This window comes from Ictidomys tridecemlineatus, chromosome 5, assembly GCF_052094955.1.
Source record: "Ictidomys tridecemlineatus isolate mIctTri1 chromosome 5, mIctTri1.hap1, whole genome shotgun sequence".
Lineage (NCBI taxonomy): Eukaryota > Metazoa > Chordata > Mammalia > Rodentia > Sciuridae > Ictidomys > Ictidomys tridecemlineatus.
The window spans coordinates 58563622-58583784 of record NC_135481.1 but is presented as its reverse complement, the minus strand read 5'-3'; the positions used below and the strand labels follow the sequence as shown (position 1 = coordinate 58583784).

Sequence of the window (20163 nt, the reverse complement as noted above, 5' to 3'; positions counted from 1 at the left end):
TCCACTTTATTATATAATTGCCTGTATATTGGCTACTCCTGCCCACTTCTGCGTTCCCAGTTCAAGTTTCTTTTTATGCCCTCACTTTTTCCTTGCTTGTTTCTCCCATGCCACTTGGTCCTAGTGTGTTTTGTACCTGGTTCACTCCTGACATAGAAACACTCATAGTATTTATTTATTTTATATTATTTTTTAGGGGGGCAAATCCAGATGACATTTACCTTTTTCTTTTCTTGGGCTGATTTCTTATATTCTGTAGATCCTCAACAATCTCTAAAGGAGTTTGGTGATTTAAATTTAAAACTTCTTTACTAATATAATATAATCCAGCCATGAGATTTAAACTTATTTTATGTAGCATCTTGATATATTGTTTGTTTTTTTCCTGACTCTTACCCCACCTGTCATTGAATACAAAAGTTAAAATAAGAATTTAGCTATTTTGTCATGATGTAGTGGAAAATTAGGAAGCTCTGGGTTTGATCTTGAATTCCCTATGTACTATAAGTTTACTTTAGGAGGTAAGACTGTGAACTGTGGGGACAGAAGAAACTACATTTAGGAGCTGGGGATTTGGCTCAGTGGTAGAGTGCTTGCCTAGTATGTGTGAGGCATGGGGTTCAATCCTCAGCCCCACATAAAAATAAATAAAAGTATTATGTCCATATACAACTAAATTTTTTTTAAAAGAGGCTATGTTTAGCCCCTCCCCCTTTTAATATCTACTTGCAGTAAGACTTTCAAGTATGTACACTTGATTACCAAACCTGAGTTTCCTCATTTGTGACGTAGGGGTGGCAGGAAAAAAATAATAATAATATAGGAGGCACTTCAAAGTTGACAACTATTAAGTCTTCTTAGTTCATTTGGCAGTGTGGCTACAAAAATGGGATCCCTACCTTTAGTCTTAAATAGAGTAAAAATCTTGGGCAGATTGTTGATGACTATTCTTGAGACCAACTGTATCCTTTTATAAAATGGTGGTAAAAGTCACCTCTGTTATAAGTCACAAATAAAATAAAATGAGATGACTTGTAAAAATGCTTTTTGGTATCTTGTATGGGCATAGTAGTTACTCATTAAATATTAGTTATTTTCATACTTGTCATATTATCTATCCACATTGACAGAATATCTTATTTTTCTTGCCAATATTAAATTAAAAATCTTGACTTTTTGAAACCTTTTTTTCTTTTTTGGTGCCAAGGATGTCCTTGGGTATGCTAAGCATGTGCTTCACCACTAAGCTACATCCCCAGCCTTGAAACAAAATTTAAAAATCCATACAAAACTTACACTAAACTTTTGCAAAGCATGCTTGAATAAATTCACAAATATAACATATTTCTAGATGGGAAAACTTGCCATCATAAAGTTGTCCATATAATCTCCAAGTTAATTATATATTTAGTGCAGTTCTAATTAAAATTCCAGTAGCTTTTTTATTTGAAATTTTTAGAGTTCATGAGATAAATTTTTGAGAAAGATGATTGATGATAGGATACTTTACCTATTAGACAATAAAATAATTCATTTCTCAGCACTACAAAAAATAAAACATACTATGAAGTCACTTAATTAAAACTGTGGTTTTTGAACAGAAAAATGGAGCATAATAGAAGCTTGGGTGGAAGAGTATGCTCTAAAACCCATAAGAAGATGTACTAATAAATAATAGGTGTTATATAGGCAGCAAATTGCTATAAGTTCTGAAGAGGAAACCTGGTAGTATTCTGTCAAAATTAAATTTTGACCCAGCAAGTGCATGAGAAGTATTTAGTTGTATGTACAAAAATAAACATAAATATACTGAATGTATTGTTTTTAATAATTATTATAAAATTGGAAACAATAATTCCTCAGCAGGAGTTAATTGAAAAAACTGGACATTCACACAATGAAATATTCATCAATAAAAAGAATGTGATAGAGTTACACAGTCTTGTTTTTTCTTTTTAATATTTTATTTGTTTTAGTTAGTTACACATGACAGTAAAATGCACTTATATACTTTGACATATCATACATAGATGGGATATAATTTCTCATTTTTCTGAGTATACATATTGTAGAATCATATTGGTCATACAATCATTTATATATATATATATATATATATATTAGTAATAATGTCTGTTTCATTCTACTATGTTTCTTATCCCCACATTCTCTCCTTCCACTTCTCTCTACCTAATCTAAGGTAGCACTGTTCTTCTTCTTTTTTTTTTGCATTACAATTCTTAATACACATATATACCACAATTTTTGTATCTCTGTTTGTATATAAAGTATGTTGACACCCAATTCAAATCTTCCTACATGTACTTTGGATAATGATGTCCATCACATTCCACCATCTTGCTAATCCCCTGCCCCCTCCCTTTCCTTCCCACTTCTCTTCCCTATCTAGAATTCACAGGCTTGTTTTTTAAGTGAAGCATACATGCTATAGAACATGATGGTTTTGAACCTTCATCTGTTATTTTAGGGAAAAGGAATGTTTGTAATTTTTGTCTTAGTCTGTTTGTACTACAACAACGGAACATGTTGGTTCCCCCCTTATCCATGAAAGATGTGTTCCAAGAGTCCCCAGTGGATGCCTGAAACTGCAGATAGTACTGAACACAAACAATGCATTGCAAAGACAGTTAATCTGATAACCCAGACAGCTACTAATTGATGAATGAGTGGGTATCCTCTACAGTGTGGATATGTTGGACAAAAGATGATTCACATTCAGGCAGGATGAAGTGGGACGTTGAGGTTTTTCATATGCTGTTCGGAATGGCATGCAATTTAAAACTAATTGTTTTTGGAATTCCATTTAATATTTTTAGATCAGGATTGTCTATGGGTAACTGAAATGAAAAGCCGCTTAACGGGGGACTGCTGTACCTGAGTTGGATGATTTATGAAGAAAGAAATTTATTTCTCATAGTTTTAGAAACTAGGAAGTCCAAGGTCAGGGTGTTAGCATCTGGTGAGGGTCTTACTGTGTGTGTCCTTATACGGCAGAAGACAGAAAGACTAGAGATTAACCTGTTTGTGCAGTCACTTTAGAGAAGCATCAATCCATTCCTGAGGGTGGAACCCTTATGACCTAAACACTTCCCAAAAGAATTCACCTAATAATTTTGCATTGGGAATTGAGTTTCCACAAGGTGAATTTTGGGGGATTCATGCAGATCATAGCAGTATGCATTATGATTTTGGAAGGAGATAAACAAGATTGTTAATTGTCTGGAAGGGCATAATTATGTGTGATTGTCACTTTCTATTTCATTTACATACACACATATATACTTGTAACTAAAAAATAATGAACATATATATTATAATCAATAAGAATTGTAAACATATTTTAATTTCAAGTACATCCTTCTTTTATTGTTTTTCAGTTTTCATAAACCTGAGCATGAATTTGTGTATTAGCTTTTATAAGCCTTTTTTTTTGGTAGGACCGTGTGAACCATTCTTTTATGTTCAATATTCATTTTATTCCTTCCTTTTGGCATTTGAATATGTTCTTTTAAAATCTGAAGCTCACAAGAAAGCTTCCTGTATTGTCTCAAGAGTCTTTTCAATACTTTGAATTATTCTTTCCCATCAGGAAGCAGTATAGATTGGCAGTTAAGTGTAGAGGTTGGCTTGAACTCAGAATCTGACATTTTTCATTGTGTGACCTTGGGCAAGTTATATAACTTCTTTGTGTCTCAGTTTCCTTATCTGGAAAGTAGATGCAAAACATTCTTAATATGGTTATTAGATCATAAAGTTGTAGAGATGTAGAGTGAATATCATATTAACACTTAAAATAGTTACTGATACAGGTAAGTGGTCAGTAAATGTTGTGCTGTTCTGTTACTGGTATTTTTATTAAGATCTGATCTTGTTTTGAGAACCTGCTTTAGCTGTATTTTCTTAAATAGCTTCAGTCTGAAACCAAACAATGTTTTCTATCATGTCTTACCATGTGTGTTATGAATTATTTGATATCTGACTCTTATCCTAAAAATCATTGGTACCCTTTGGCACTCTATATATATGGTTCTTCTTGGGCTGTCAGGACCTTTCATGTGTTATGTATGGTCTCTCATATCCCTGGTTTTTTACTATTCAATGTTGCCAATCAGTTTCTTCCAATTGATATTGGAAATGAATGTTAATTGATGCCAGGAGCATGTAAATTATAATATGTGAAAGCCAGAGGACAGACAAGTGATATATAATGAAGTAGTCTTGGTATGATCAAAGGGAATGCTAGAAACTAGTAATTGAGAGAGTGGGCTCTACTGCTGGCCGCCATTCCCACTAACCAGCCAAGTGTTTCTGGATCTGCAGGTTTTTCAGGAGAAGCTGGAAATCTAGATTGTGTATGAGCCAGACAAAACAGCTGTTTTTTTTTTTTTTTCCCCATACAAGGGTTTTGAATGTCCTTATTTGAAGGGTTTCATTGGTTTTTATGTCTCACCTACTGGAATTTCTTTGTGATTTTTATTAAATCTAGATTTACATAACCTTTACCATTTTTTATGCACTCATCTAAGGCTTTACATAAGAAGGCTGTCAGACACTTTTCAGATAATCAATTCTTTGAATAGTGCCCTTGTGTCTATGATAATGTTGATTTTAGACTTACATAACTTGGTGAACTGCCTTCTGAGCTAGAAGTTCAAGTTGTAGACTACTCTAGGTTATGGATCAATTTTGTCTGTTCTCAATAGAGATTATTTTCATCTGTGTTAGAAGGGTTGGGTTTCTTTAAGTTTCTCCCTACTTTTCCTTTAGAAACAAATAAATTGCCAAACCTTGAATTATTTCATTGGGTGAATTATTATGGTCAGAGTTTTAGCAGCATATTTCTAAAGATTGCTTTCAACCACTCTGCAAATCTGAAAAACAGTGGTTGCTAAGAGACATACAATTCAAGTATCCCCATAAACATATGTACTGCTGGCGACTGCTGTTTAGTAATTTGTATTTCACATTTACAGTTATATTTAGCTGAAAGGTGCTGTAATTATCATGCACATTATGCAAATAATCCAACCTGTCCTTAAAGATGACCTTTTGTTATTGTTTTTGTAAAAATTCAAGACAAATTGGACATGACACAAATCAAGCTGTTAAAAAATTTAAAGTTCTTGGGCTGGGGTTGTGGCTCAGTGGTAGAGCGCTGGCTTAGTACGTGCGAGGCCCTGAATTCGATCCTCAGCACCACATAACAGTAAAAAATGAAATAAGTATAAAAAAAATTAAAGTTCTGAACTGAAATAAATTCTACAAAGCCTTGAGTTTTAGCTCCAATAAAAAGTTATTTTTCCAAACAAGTTCCTCGAATATGTCAAAATGTTTACATTACTCTCTCAGATCATATAGCAAATCAAACTTTAGTGAAATTTATTTATGCCTGAAATTTTATCAGATAGCCAGTAGCGATTAACAGTAAATTGTCTGATCCTGTCCTGTCCAATATTTGACTTCAAAACCTTAAAAAAGGGAGTTGCTGCTCTGGCTCCTGTATCCAGATATAGCTTCATGGTCACACAATATATGCAGTTGTGTCAGTACTCTGAGTGGAAGGGAGTTGTGCTTGGTTTAATGCTCTGCTGTGGTTGTTTTGAAATTATTAATACTGTATGTTCATTTTACCCTGGGCCCCATGAACTTTGTAGCTGATCTCTGTCTGCATCTCACTAGTGCATCATTTAGTACAACAGCTCTTTTTCAAATGCCGTTCAAATTGTCCTAAAATTTTAAATCACAAGGCATTTTTAAATCAGCTTGAATACTTAAGAAAGAGGGAGGATAGACTTACCTACTGTTTTGAAAGAATTCCCGAAATTAGGAGAACAGAGTGACTTAGTAGAGTTGTTCATATTTGTATGTCTTTCATCTTTGAAAATTTTATACTTCATTTCCATAGGGGTCTTGACATCAAAATTGGTAGAACCTTTTGATCCTTGTCCTCACTATACTTTCTCATTGGTTGCCCTTCATTTTTTATAGGGGTTTCCTTGACTCTTGATTCATTGGAGTTGGGCTACCATTGACTCTTGGTTCTTGATTCTGGGCTGTTCTTAGTTTTTAGGTCTTAAAATAAGTTAATATTGCTGACAAAGCCAGAAATGTGGAGGTCTAATTTTAGTTTCTTTGTCGGTTTGGATGAAAACATTTAGAATACCAATTTTAATGATTATTAAAGATTTCTGATGTTCTTTAAAATCTTACATTATATGAAGCAGGGCAATTACTGCTCTATTGTAGTAGAAGGCAGCCTGATGTTTTACTTGAAATCTTTTGCTCTCAATGACTTTTAAAAATATTTTTTTATTAAAAGAGTAATATCTACTTTGAAATTCAAATGTATAGTTTATAAAGAAAAAGTAACAATCCTCTGCCTCATCCTTCCCATTCCCTGGAAAGTCTTTCAGACATTAAATCTTCTGGATTATAGTCTATAGATTTATTTGATTTATTAACTCCATATTTCTAAATACTATGCTTATATTGCTGTTTCTTGATTTTTCATTTTAGATTTTATCTATAAAATCTAAAATGAAAAATCAAGAAACAGCAATATAAGAAATATATAATATTAGAAATTATTATATATTTTTCTCTGTATTTTCCCCCTCCACATCCAGTGTAGTTGTGCTTCCACAGTCCTGGGTGGAGACCTGACTCTGGGGATCCAATAAATCAGGTCTGGCCACTTGTTCCAAAAACCAAACAGAAAAGGTAGTATTAATCAGTGTAGCTATGCTGGGAAGACAAGGGACCCTTGTCTTTAAGGGACTGACAATGACCTTGAGGCTTTAGGAAAGGGGTATGTGGGCAAGGGTTAAGATGGTTTACAACCCGGAGGCTTTTCACAGCTGCCAAAGCAGGTGATCTTGATCAGGTTTGATCTGTCCATCATCTCAGGATTGGCCAGGTGGGGGCCTCTTCTCAGAGGCTGCCTGGAGGGTAGCTTCCACTTAATAAGATCTTTTTAGAATCAGATATTATTCCTAGAATCCAAGGAAATGCAGACTGAAGGAGACAGATGCAAAAATGGAGGCAAAATCGTCAAGTCTATTTTTAAAAAATGTTTTAGGAATACAGTAGCTTTATTTATTTTATGTGGTACTGAGGATCAAACCCAGAGCCTCACATTTGAAAGGCAGGTGCTCCGCCACTGAGCCACAACCCCTGCCTAAGATGCCAAGTCTTTAGTCCTGCTTTTTTTTTTTTTTTTTTAAATATACTTGTTTGTAGGTGGACACAATAACCTTTATTTTATTTTATTTTTGTGGTGCTGAGGATCAAACCCAGTGCCTTATGAGTACTAGGCAAGCTCTCTACCGCTGAGCCACAACCCCAGCCCCTGCTTTTATCCATTCATTGGACATTTGTAGGCAAAAATGAAGAGTCTTAAGTCTTTTTTTACAGTTACATCACAAATTTCAACTAAATCAAAGTATTGTGTTTACTTTAGCATGATTGTATACATGTTGTTCATACTCAAAGCACATCTCTCCCCTCCCCTCCCCTCCCCTCCCCCTCCTCCCCTTCCCACAAAACAAAACAAAACCAAACCAAACCCTGGAACTAATAGTTGCCTTATTGCAGAGCAAGACCATATTCAGAGCTGAAAAGACCGTAGAGCTGCAAAGGTCCTTAGTCACTGGTTCTTTGTGATCACACCAGAAGGATTTCAGATAAATAACTCAGGGTAGCAGGCATGAATTTATTAGAAAGGATAGGAAAAGAAAAAAGAGAGAATATTCTCAAGGGAGAAAGAGAGAAAGTGGGTCCCCTCAGAGAGAACAGGGACAGCACTTTCTTCCTGCCCTCCTGTTTTATTGGGGGTTTTAGAGAAGTTTCCAAAGAATCTCACCCAGGACATCTCAGACTTTCAAGTATCCACTGTGCATGGTTTACCCTGTGTAGGGAGATTTTACTATTATAATAACATGTTAAATATCCAATTCTAATTGAAACTTAGTCTTAAAGATTTTATGGTTGGGGAGCTTTGCTTCTAGTTATCCTGTTTCCCTGCATTTGGATTCTGGTCTGTGTAAAGGGCATAAAAGTCTCCCTTCAAGGGCAGACTGTACCCTGCTTATCAGGGGAAAGTTCTTAGACTAGAATTCTCAAGTCAGAGAAGGCTAGAGCAGCCTCAGGCAAATTGCCTTTCAAAAGAAAGGATGTGGGCTCAGCATGTGACTCCAGTCCATGGAACATCCCATAACCTCAAGTTCCCACTGCCCACGTTACCACCTATCAGCCATATATTTGCTTGCTTTCCTATGTGTTTGTCACTAATTTATCTCCTAGTTCTCTGAGATGGTCAGATAGCTCTTCTCAGTGTGGCGTACACATCAGCTAATGTATCAGCTCTCCCCCATCCTTCTTCTCCCTTGGAGGCCTCCTCCTGGAAGCTCTGTTCATCCTGCTCTAATTGTACTGGTGGCATCCCCCTAGGCTATATCCATTGTGGTCATCCTGAGACTTCCTTTGCCACTCTTCTGGGCCATGCCTTTTCTTTCTTAACTTTTTCTCTTTCTAGATAATTCCTAAGAAAGCATGAATGAGATGTTAATTTTCACGGAGTGCTTGTATGAAAACAACTTTGTTCTGCCCACATACTTGATTAACATTTTGGGTAGGTATAAATTTATATCATTCTATTCATCTGCTACAGAATTGTTCCATTGACTTTTAGCTTCCATTTTTGAATCAAGAAGGTGTGGGCCAGCAGAATGCCTTATCCTTTACAATGATCAGTTTTCTCTGTAACCTTTTGAGATCTTCTCTTTGTTCCCAAGTCCACAGACTTCAAAGTGACATTCCTTAGTGTGGGAATTTATTCATTGTGTATAGCATCCAATGAGCTATAACTATACGTCTTTTTTCCCCCCTTGGAAAATTGTGTTGAATTGATGTCTTCCTCAGATAATTTTCTGTTTTCTGTCCCTGTGATTCTCTGGATAGCTTTTTACTAATGTATCAGAATTTCTGGATCAACCCTTTGATTTTTTTTTATCCTTTTTTCCTTTTGTATGCTATTTCTTTAGTTTTACTTCTGAGGGGGTAGATTTGCTAATTTTAATGTTCTAGTCCTTCTGAAATTTTTATTCACATTATATTTTCAATTTCTAAAAGCTCTTTTCAATTTTCTGAATGTTTATCTGTAATAGCACTGTTTTTGTTTCAGGGATCCAATGTATTTGTTTTGTCTCTGAGACTGTTAGAGGTTCCTTTTTGCAGGTTTTTTCTACTCCTTGCATGGTGTCTGTTTCCTCTTGAGTTCCCTAAATTTGTTTTGTTTTCTGGTCTTTTATGTTATAATTCTGGTGATTTTTGATCTTGTAGTCATCATTATATATTATTTCATCAAAAAGTTAATTGGAGGGCTGGGGATGTGGCTCAAGCGGTAGCATGCTCGCCTGGCATGCGTGCAGCCTGGGTTCAATCCTCAGCACCACATACCAACAAAGATGTTGTGTCTGCCGAGAACTAAAAAATAAATATTAAAATTTTCTCTCTCTCTCTCTCTCTCTCTCTCTCTCTCTCTCTCTCTCTCTCTCTCTCTCTCTCCTCTCTCATTCTCTCTTAAAAAAAAAAGTTAATTGGAACCTGTATATGTGTGTGTGTGTGTGTGTATACGTACACGCAAGCATGCATGTGCCCACAGTTGTGTGACACTTAGCAGGTGGTGATTTTCAATGGGATAATTTGGCAAGGATCTTACCTTTTTTACTGAGAACCCTTCAGATGTTGGTTTATCTGGAGGTCTTTCCTCTTCAGGCTATTAGTTTCCCCCAAAAGAGATCTTTTGATTTCTTGCCTTATCCAAAATTGAGAGCCTAATTAGGGAAGGATGGAAAAGATCTTACTCTTAAGTATGCAGGGTTTTATTTAATCTTGTTATTTTCAGTAAATGCTTCATTAGCAGTGTGTGAAGCTCCAAGAGTAGATGCTTGGTCATTTATTCTTTCTAGACTTAAATGGAGTTCTTTATAATGCTGCATGGGACAGGGATCCAGGGGCCTCGTGTCTCCTTCTACAGACTTTCAACCAGTCCTCCTGTTTTTATATTTCTCATATACTGATTGTCAAATATATCTGCAGGCCTTCAATTCTTAAGCCTTTAAGAATCTCTGGTGTAAATTGGCATGCTCATTGTTAGCTTTCCTCCCTTTCTACAAAATGGAAAAACACTTAGCAGAATGGTGTGACAGAAATCCTAAGATGGTTACCTCTTGTCATCGACTTCCAATCTGTGAAAAATCTGCAAGCATGTCTGATCTGCTGTCCTCTGGTCTTCTCTGATCTTTGGGTTTATTCCATTGTTTTTCTTTCAGTGTCATTTCAGGGAGGTTTTATGAGGAAAGTTTCAGTTCTCCATGTCTAAATGGAAGGCACAGTCCTCCTCATTTCATTATGGGTTTATTATGACATTCAAATAAGGATTCTTTGGCTAAAACACTATGCAATTCATCCTTGTTAGCTTCGGGAAAGGTGCTTTTTTCTTTTTAATTTTGAAGTCAGTATGTTGACAGCTCTGTCTTTACTCTTTAATCACCTTGGAACTCTTGTTTTTCTTTTAACAACAAATTACTTGTTGTATTGTGGATGGCACAGTTCACCTAGGCATTTATAAATGTCAAGTTAATATTTCTTATTGGTTTTTCTGTTACATTTGTGTTTTATTACAGAAATCCACTTTTGTATCTATGCTTATTATACTTTCTCTTTTGTCTTATACATCATAAAATCATCAAAATTATGTTCTATAGAGCACGAGAAAAGTAGTTTAATATTGTAGTTTATCTTCCTTTCTCATAGAACAGGATACAATTAATATTTGTGCCTTGTAAATAACTAATTTGAGACCTGGTGATACTTTGAGAACTGTCTTAGCTTTTTGTCACTGTGGACCTATTTTGTGGCACAACATTATGATGGGGAGCATGTAGCAGAGCAGAGCTGCTTCCTTCATGTCTGCTGGGAAGGTGAGAGAGCATGGGAATGCTTAAGAGCTTGAGTGAGAGCACAAGCCAGCAACCAGGGACCATTAGGACACACCCCCAGAACTAGTTCCCTTGAACCTAGGTTCCACCTCCTCCTGTTTCCGTCCTCTCTCAGTTGTCCATTCAGCTCTGAATCCATAATGGACTAATTCAGTGATGAGGTTCAAGTCCTAACCATTACAAGAACTTAATGAAAACTTTAGTTAAATACTTTTTATTTAATGATATGTTTATTAAACTCTTAAGATTAACTTCATAAGCATAGTTGATTCAAGTTTACTAAGATTACACCCCCTCAAACCTTCTCTTATGTTGGCTGCAAATTAGTCATTAAACCCTTTTGCAACACTTAAAAACAGAAACCAAATGAAAAAACTAGAACTTGAAAAGTTAATCATTTCTATTAATAAGGAATGAAACGGGGTGGGTCAGATACCTTTTGTCAATTTGAGCAAGTTCATAAAAATATACTGAATCCATTTGGGTCTTCTGTTTTTTTTTTTTTTTTTTTTTTGGAGTAAGGGTTGGGTGGGGAGGCTGTGGGATTCTAGGCCTCTCTTTTGTACATGAAATGTTTTAACTTGCTCATTGCCTCTCATAGTGAGCTCCAAGTTCGTTCAACACTTTGTGTGTGCCCATCAACAAGAACCATCCCTGGCATGTCGATGTAGCAGTATCACCCCCCCTTTTAAATTAGAGCTGTCAAATAAGTAGTATCTTCTTCTTTTGCATTTCTGTAGTGATTAGTGAAATATATAACTGTTTCATGTGTTTTTAGACATTTGTATACATTCTTTGTGATTTGTCTATTCAAAAACTGTCCTTTTTCCATTTTTGCATTGAACTCACATCTTTAGGTTTAATTATCCATTTTGGGTTGACTATATGGTGTGGGGTAGGGATCTAGGTTTATTCTTTTGTGTGTGGAAATCCAAATGTTATCAGCACTACTGGTTGAAAAGACTATTCTTTCTGCATTGCGTTATCTTGGCATCTTCACTGAAAATTGTTTGACTGTAAATTTGAGGGATTATTTTGGGATCCTCAGTTCTATTCTGTGATCTGCCTGTCTGTCCTGACAGTATCACACTCTGTCAGTTACTGGAAGCTTTACACTAAGTTTTGAAATTGAAAAGTTTCCCTCATAAGATTGTTTTGGTTCTCCTGGGTATTTTCACATAAATTACAGGATCAACTAGTCAATTTCTGTAAAGTCAAAGCATTTGACAGGGAATGAGTTGAATCTGTAGTGTACACTGTCATTTGACCTGAGCCTTAACTCATTTTCTCTTTTGGACTATGTCTTGAAGGCATGGATCTCATTATGAGTATGTGGATGTGATATTATCAGGATTCTATTATTAACTTAAGGTTATAAAGGATTGAGAACATAAATATGTTATTCACTTATAACATATATACTAAAACAATAAATATTCATTCTGATGACTGTTTTTTTTCTTTTTTTAATTTTTATTATTGTTCAAAACATTACGTAGTTCTTGACATATCATATTTCATACATTTGATTCAAGTGGGTTATGAACCAGTTTTATAATGAGCATACTCATGTAACAAGAACCCAGATCTAAAAAGAATATTACAAGTATCACTGGGGCCTTTTTTTCCCCTTTCTTTGTGGGATTGAACTATCTAGTTCAGTCTCAAATTTAATATGAAAAACTGAAGAGCATTTTAGACAGTTTACCAAATGGCATTCTTCCTAAAAGAATAACTGGGCCCTTCAACAGATGAATGGATAAAGAAATTGTGGTATATATACACAATGAAATATTAGAACCCAAGGCCTTGTGCCTGCAAAGCAAGCATTCTACCATCTGAGCTATATCCCCAGCCCTCCTGGGGACTTTCGATATTTTACCTTATGTTCTGGTAGAGCTGAAAGTTTATCCTAACTGTATATTTGGAACATAAGATTAGTAGGTAGCATAAACACTGTTTTGAGGTTATGGACTTCAGGCCTTGACTGGGTTCTGATCCTAACTCTACTACTTATTATCTCTGATATCATGAGGAAGTTACTTAACCTTTCTATACCTCAGTTTTCTTGTCTGTAAAACTGACATATAAAAACTACTTCATTGGGAGAATTCAGATGTGTAGATTGCTTAGAAAAGTGCCTGATAATTATAGTAAATGCTATGTGTGTTGGCTATTATTATTAATGTTATTGTTATTATTGTGTTTCTGTTCACTGCAAGAGAAGCCCTTTGTCTGACTTGTTTATCACTATATTCCTGGATTAACACAGTGCTTGGCGCATAATAGATAGTAAATACTTTTGTTGAGGAAGGAAGAAATGAAGGGAGGGATTTTAAATAATGAATGATCATATGCCTAAATTCTTTCCCGAAACAGCTTTTGACAGCTGTACTGTCTTTGATTTCCCACAGCTTTTGGAGCTATTTGACAGTGAAGACCCTCGGGAACGAGACTACTTAAAAACAGTTCTACATAGAATTTATGGCAAGTTTCTTGGTCTTAGAGCATTTATCCGAAAACAGATTAACAATATTTTTCTAAGGTAAGTGGAGTGTGGGGGATCGGGATATGCAAAGTTGATGTTTTTATAGAAATATTAAATAAGCCTCCAATATTTGAACATAGTGTACTGACTATTCCAACTCACTTCCTTCCTTTCCTCCTTCCTTTCCTGCCCTCTCCTCTCTCTTCTGTTTTAAGGTTTGTTTATGAAACAGAACACTTCAATGGTGTAGCTGAACTTCTGGAAATATTAGGAAGGTAAGCTCTTTCTATGAAATTACTTATCTCAGGTGAATATTATTCTGAAGATTGGGTTCAGGTGGCACAAAGAAATGCTGGCCTAGGTCTCTTACTGTATATACTCTGGTTCTCTCTCATTTGTGCCTAGCATGTTTCCCAACTCTACTCTACACTATTTCCTCTTCCTCTTGTTCCATAATTATGCATTGCTCATTCCTCTGGAATGATTGAAAAAGCCAAAAGTTCATTTATTACTATAGAGATAATATATAATTGTAGTCAGGCCAGTCACACCAAAACATTCTATTTTATAAGCATAGTTTCTAGGCTACCCCTCCTTTGCCATATCTGTTGAAAGCAAGTTTATAATAGATTGGGAAAATTGGCCATTTTCAGTGGAACTATGTACCCAGGTGTAGTTCTGGAACATCTGCTGCCTGGCAGAGTGGAACAAATTGAAAAGACACAGCCTAATGTTGCCGGACAATGGGATAACCTAGTTTTTCCTCTTGATATGAGGAGAAAAAGAAAGTGAAACTCACCCAATTTTCTCCCATTGACCTCCCAAGGTTGGCCAGAGATTTCAGGAATGAGAGGAATAATATCTGGAAAAAGAAAGATTTATATTAAAGGAGGAAGTTAGCAAAGCAGGCATCATATGGGGAAGATAAAGAAGGAGGAAGGAAAAAGTTAGGGCTTTTTATAAAAATCTTTTGGAAACCATTGGACTAATTTTAAGAGCACTGGAGCCTTTGTTGGGTGATCATAAGCAAATTCACTTCTCTTAAACTTCCTTCCTACTTAAATGAACTCTTTGAAGTAACTAAAAAGTCTTGAATTCCACTGGTTGGTTTTGGTTATGGTTCTGGACAAACAACTGATTAATACTTAACCAGGCTCACAGAACGGTTTCTTTTGGTCTTAAGTGTTGTGGTAACATTGCTAATTTGTGTCTCTTTTCTTTTTCCTAGTATTATCAATGGCTTTGCTTTACCTCTTAAGGCAGAACACAAACAGTTTCTGGTGAAAGTGTTGATCCCCTTACACACTGTCAGGAGCTTATCACTCTTCCACGCCCAGGTAGAATTTTAAAGTGCAATTACTTTTGAAGCAAGATAAAAAGTTTGCAAACTCAGTGGTTTTGATATTGATATTTCCTTTATTAAAAAAAACAAGTCTCATTAAAGTTTAAAAATACTCCCTGATGATAATTAGAATGTATAAATTATTTTTTTCTGTTTACAGAAGAACTGTGGGAATATTTATAAGGTGGGGGCAGCTGGTGTTCAGTCTTGTTTTTTTTTTTTTTGATGATTTTCCCAAGTTCACACAGATATTGAACATATTGCCTACAATAGAATGTATGTGGGCTCTTCAGATTCAGATCTTTGGACATTGTGTAATAATTTTTTTAATGTTCTTGAATATTTTGTTCTACCTTACTTTGCATTGGTTCATTAGTTGCCCTTTTGTCCCCTCTTCTACTTCATTCACCATTTCTTTTTCACTTTGCACACAGAAATGAACATTCTCACAAGTAAACAAGTTTCCAAAATTTTTACTTTTTTTAAAAAAAACCTTCATTACTTTAGAAAGCATATCCCGTCTTGTCCCCATTCTAGTTTCTGTGTGAACACTACCTTGCATGGTAAGCATGTCACTAGAAGGCAGATGATCTAGGGGTATTTTTAATTTTAGTATTTCAAACCTCTGATTCCCTTCTCCTTCCAGTGGAAATGCTATTAGTTTGCATAAAAATGTAGCAATTTTATACATAATGTTTCTCTTTAAATGTGAAAATCTGTTTTGAGGAAAAATTAATTTATTATATTTCTAATTTAGAATACTATCAAAATGTTGGTGTTTGTGAGGGTGGATTTCTTGTTTAAGAATCTTAACAAGCCCTTCACACATTGCCATTTAGTTTTTTGTAATGGGCTATCACATTTTGTGATCATTTAAAAGAATTTTTTCTTAGATATATTAGTATCAGATGGGGACTCTGCATTTCTCTAGGTTCTTAACTGTGACAGGTACAGCCTTTTATCTCTTTGTGAAATTGTTAAGTTTGCTTGCCATTGCAGGCAACCAGCTGGGTCTTGAGAGAGTGCCTTCCTCCCCTGTAGGATTCTTCTGAAAAGCACAGTAAAACCTAGTACTATTGATGTTAGCAAAAAGAGAAAGAAAGCCCATGAGATAAGCCCTAATAGTATGTAAATGTGATATTTTTAGAATATACTGAATGTAATGTTTCACTTCTGCTTTTCATTAGCTGAAGATGCTTCATGTCTCAATACTCTTAAAAAAAAATTCTCTTGGAACCTTTTTAGTGTTTGTCTTTGGCTAGAAAAAGTAGCTTTTAGCTGGGTGTTATGTTGCCCTCCTGTAGTTCCTACTCAGAAGGCTGAGGAAGGAGGATCGCTTGAACCCAGAAATTCAAGACCAACCTGGGCAACACAGCGTAGCTTTTTCTTTTTGAAAAAGAGCTTTATATTTTGCTTGATATATTTTATTTTTATAATAGTTAAAATGAGTTCATAGTGCAGTTAAGACCAGAGTCTGGAGACATTTTAGGAAGTTTTAATACTTTATATTTTGAGCTATTAGTATAAGAGTTCACAATTTTGTCTTTCATATTTTGTTTCTTCAGTTGGCATATTGTATAGTCCAGTTTCTGGAGAAAGATCCTTCACTCACAGAACCAGTAAGTAATGTTTTTTTCCTCTCAATTCAGAACTTAACTTTAAGAAAAATAACTTTTCCTGAAAGTAGTAGGAAAAATTAAATGCCACATGTTTTTTTCTCCTTTCTTATTAGGTTATTAGGGGATTAATGAAATTTTGGCCTAAAACATGCAGTCAAAAAGAGGTAAGTGCTTAGTGTCAAGAAGTAACAATAGCTTACTAAGTGCTTTGCCAAGTGCCAGGCATTGAGCTAAATATGTAAATATACATCATCCAAAGCTCATTTGTAGCTCTATGAGGCAGGACTGTCCATCTCCTTTCATTAATAATGAAATTGAGGCTTAGAAGGGAAGGAAGTAGCCCACTCAAGCACACTAAGAACAGGTAAGTTGATCAGAAACCACCTCCCTAACTCCTGATCATGAGACTTTTATCCACTGTGTTGCTTGGTCTCAGGTAACTCCAGATGAAGTCCCATTTTATATGTTCAGTTGTCAATTCTGTTGTTCCCTTCCTAGTCATTCCCTTCGTAGTATGTAGATTTTGCTGTCACTATAGATGCTATAGCAAACTTCTCACATGCTTCTTAAAACACAGTATGGATGGGATCTTAATATGTATAATCTTAAATTATATAATAGCCTTTGGTTTCATTCACAAGTAACTCTAGAAGGTTCTGACCTACAGTCATTTGCATCTTTGCTGAGACCTAAGCAGGAACAAACACAGTGTGAGGTTTTGGGAAGTGAATTCTCAAGCATGCAGCTTAGAGGTGAGCCTAATTGAATCTGCCCCAGATCTTTAGTCACTCTGCTGAAAGGTTAAAACTACGTAGAACCTGGTCTAGAAACCAAGTTCAGCTGTTAGGTTTATATTTTGTGAGAATTTTAGGTAAACTTTTATTTCTATCATTTTTTTCATTATATTTAATATATTTGACCAAATCAACTATTATTCCTGTTCCATCTTATAACCTAATAGTGCTGGTCACTAGGCACATAGTGCTGAAGCCATGAGATTCACTGTGCTCTCTAAAGAGCTTATGTGTATGTGTGCAAGTACATAGAATGGGGTCAGTGTTTGTTGACAAGTTTATGTGATACCTTCATGTGGGTGAGTTTGCTCATTTGTGTTGTTCATATGACTTTTTTCTATTCTGTTAATTGGTGTATCCTATAGGAGTACTTACTGCAGTAGCAGAGACCACATTTGCTTGGCAAATGACTGCCTGTACCACTGTGTATTTCTACTTGTCCATACCATAGGCCCCCCTCCCATTGTTTGAAAAAAGGTGGGGTAAGAGAGGTGGAGATAGCTAGGTTGCTAGCAGTAGAGAGGAAAGCCTGCTGGGAGAGTCCTGTTTCCCAGAGGCCAGGTGCAGTATGTGAGTGCTCCTTATTCCCTGGCATGTGTAGGAGTAGACTGCTTTTTTCAAACTAGGTTGGATTCTGTTTTCAGTGTTGTAGGGAACTTTTGACGTATATCCTATGGTATGAATTCTTTGTAAAATGGGATATGCATGTTTGTTTGGTTTTATGTGTATGTTTTTCTTAAAGTGGGGTGAACTATCATTAATCATCAACAATCATGTTGATTTTTAAATTAAGTGCCTCTCATTTATGTTTTGCTTCTACTTATAGGTCATGTTCCTTGGGGAGCTGGAAGAAATTTTGGATGTGATTGAACCTTCACAATTTGTTAAAATTCAAGAACCTTTGTTTAAACAAATTGCCAAGTGTGTATCTAGTCCCCATTTTCAGGTTGGTAGTAAAGAGGACATGAGCAAGAGTGTCCTGTAGAACATGAATTGTTTTGGTTTGATTTCACTTGTCTTGAAGGAGATGTAATGAATGACAGCTGCTTTTAAAAAAAAATATATTAGTTTTTGTTTGTTGTTTTATTTGCTGCTTTTTATTTGAGTTTTCTCACATAACAGTTCTTAACAGCCACCCTATCTTGAGTACCTGTTGCCTAATGGCTACTGTAATGGTGCCTTCTTGAATTCCTAAATACCCTGCAAGGAAGGCATTCTGTTTTTTGTTTGTTTGTTTAAACAGATTTACAGATAGGAATAACTTATCTCAGGGAAATTACTATAACTTATCTCAGGGAAATTACTGAGTACGAAGTGGGCTGGTTGGGTTCTTGAATCTATTAGAAGACTAAATAATACTTAGGAGAAAAAAAAATGACCCTAACATTCTTTCTATACTGTGCTTTATGTACATTATTATCCTCTGAGGCTCTTTTCCATTTTTTGAATGAGGTTCAGAGAATGCTTTGCACAAAGTTCCAAATTAATAGGGCATGGAGTTAAATTTTGATCTTAACTGTAGCTTCTTGCTGAAGCCCATGACCTTCACATGGACTGCTCTGCCTCCTTGTGGCCACTTAGGGAGAGCATGGGGGAGGCCGACCTTGACACCTGCTTTCAATGGTGGAGCCCTTGCTGCAGTGCTATGGAACCCACATAGGAGAAAAGAAATGGGAATCAGGGTTGAAAACATGTTTTTTTTTTTTAATCCCCTGGCTGTCTCACTGAAGTTTCATCTCATAAACGTAGAGGATTGACTGCTTGTCACTTTGAAGAGATTGTTCAGATTGTGGTTTGCAGCACAAAAGCACATTTCAAATGGAGTCATTTGATGTGAACTTTCCCTTTAGTTGTGATTATCCAGCAGAGGCAGAGAGGTTGGCTCTTGCTGTTTTAATTTTTTTTTTAAGCTGTAGATGAACACAATGCTTTTATTTACTTATTTTTATGTGGTACTAGGAATCAAACCCAGTGCCTCACACATGCTAGGCAAGTGCTCTACCACTGAGCCACAACTCCAGCCCTGTTGTTTTAATTTTTGACGTAGAGATGCATCATTTTGTCAAAGCAGCAATCTTACAAGAATCTAATGTTTGTGCTACAAAGAAAGTGGAAGAAAACAAGTAGAGACCATTTACATGAACTATTGAGGTGACATAATACATATCTGGATAAAAATAGAAAACTGCAGAACAGTATATAGATGATTTGCATATTGCACCTGTAATGCTCAAACATCTGGATTATTCACCTTGTTTTTTCCTTTTCATCAGGATGTTCAGTGTAAAAGAGGTCAAGGAACCAGGTTTTCTTTTAAATGGGTATCACTGGGGAGGTTTAAATGATGCTCAGAAGCTTAGAAAGGAGAGATAATGTCTATGGTAGCACAGGCTGCCATAACAAAATAACACCAATTAAGTGACTTAAACACAGATTCATTTTCTCATAGTTCTGGAGGCTGGAAAGCTGAAATCAGAGTGCTAGCATGGTTGGTTTCTGGTGAAGTCCTGCTTTCTGTCATGCACATTGCCTCCTTACTCTGTCCTCACATGGCCTTTGTTTGGTATATATAGATAGATAATTCATTCACTGCAGACTATTTATTCTGCTCACTCTTCTGGTAGTTTTAAAAATGGTATCTGATATAGCCTCTGTCACAGTTTATATTGGATAGGATCATAGATGCCTCTTTCCCCTACCAGGCTATCAACACCTTAGGGATAACAAACTAAGAAAGTTAAGAGCAGAGACTTCGGATCCTGTTACTTGCTAGCCATGTGCCCCTGAGCTAATGGCTTATCTTCTCCAAGTCTTAAGTTTCCTCATCTGCTAAATAGAAATAATGGTACCAACTCTGTTGGTTGTAAAGTTTAAAAGGAGTGGAACACTTAGCGCAGTA

General features: G+C 35.8%; 1 protein-coding gene across 6 annotated transcripts in view; it reads left to right on the top strand.

The window, feature by feature from the left end:
- Ppp2r5e (protein phosphatase 2 regulatory subunit B'epsilon) overlaps positions 1-20163 on the top strand; it is a 142971-nt gene that overhangs the window by 104197 nt on the left and 18611 nt on the right. For all 6 annotated transcript variants that reach the window (XM_040276421.2, XM_040276422.2, XM_078050024.1 and 3 more), the window contains exons 6-11: positions 13436-13566; positions 13725-13784; positions 14738-14846; positions 16417-16470; positions 16584-16634; positions 18091-18210. In XM_040276421.2, coding sequence (XP_040132355.1) covers positions 13436-13566; positions 13725-13784; positions 14738-14846; positions 16417-16470; positions 16584-16634; positions 18091-18210 — 525 coding nt within the window. The remainder of the gene's footprint in view (positions 1-13435; positions 13567-13724; positions 13785-14737; positions 14847-16416; positions 16471-16583; positions 16635-18090; positions 18211-20163) is intronic.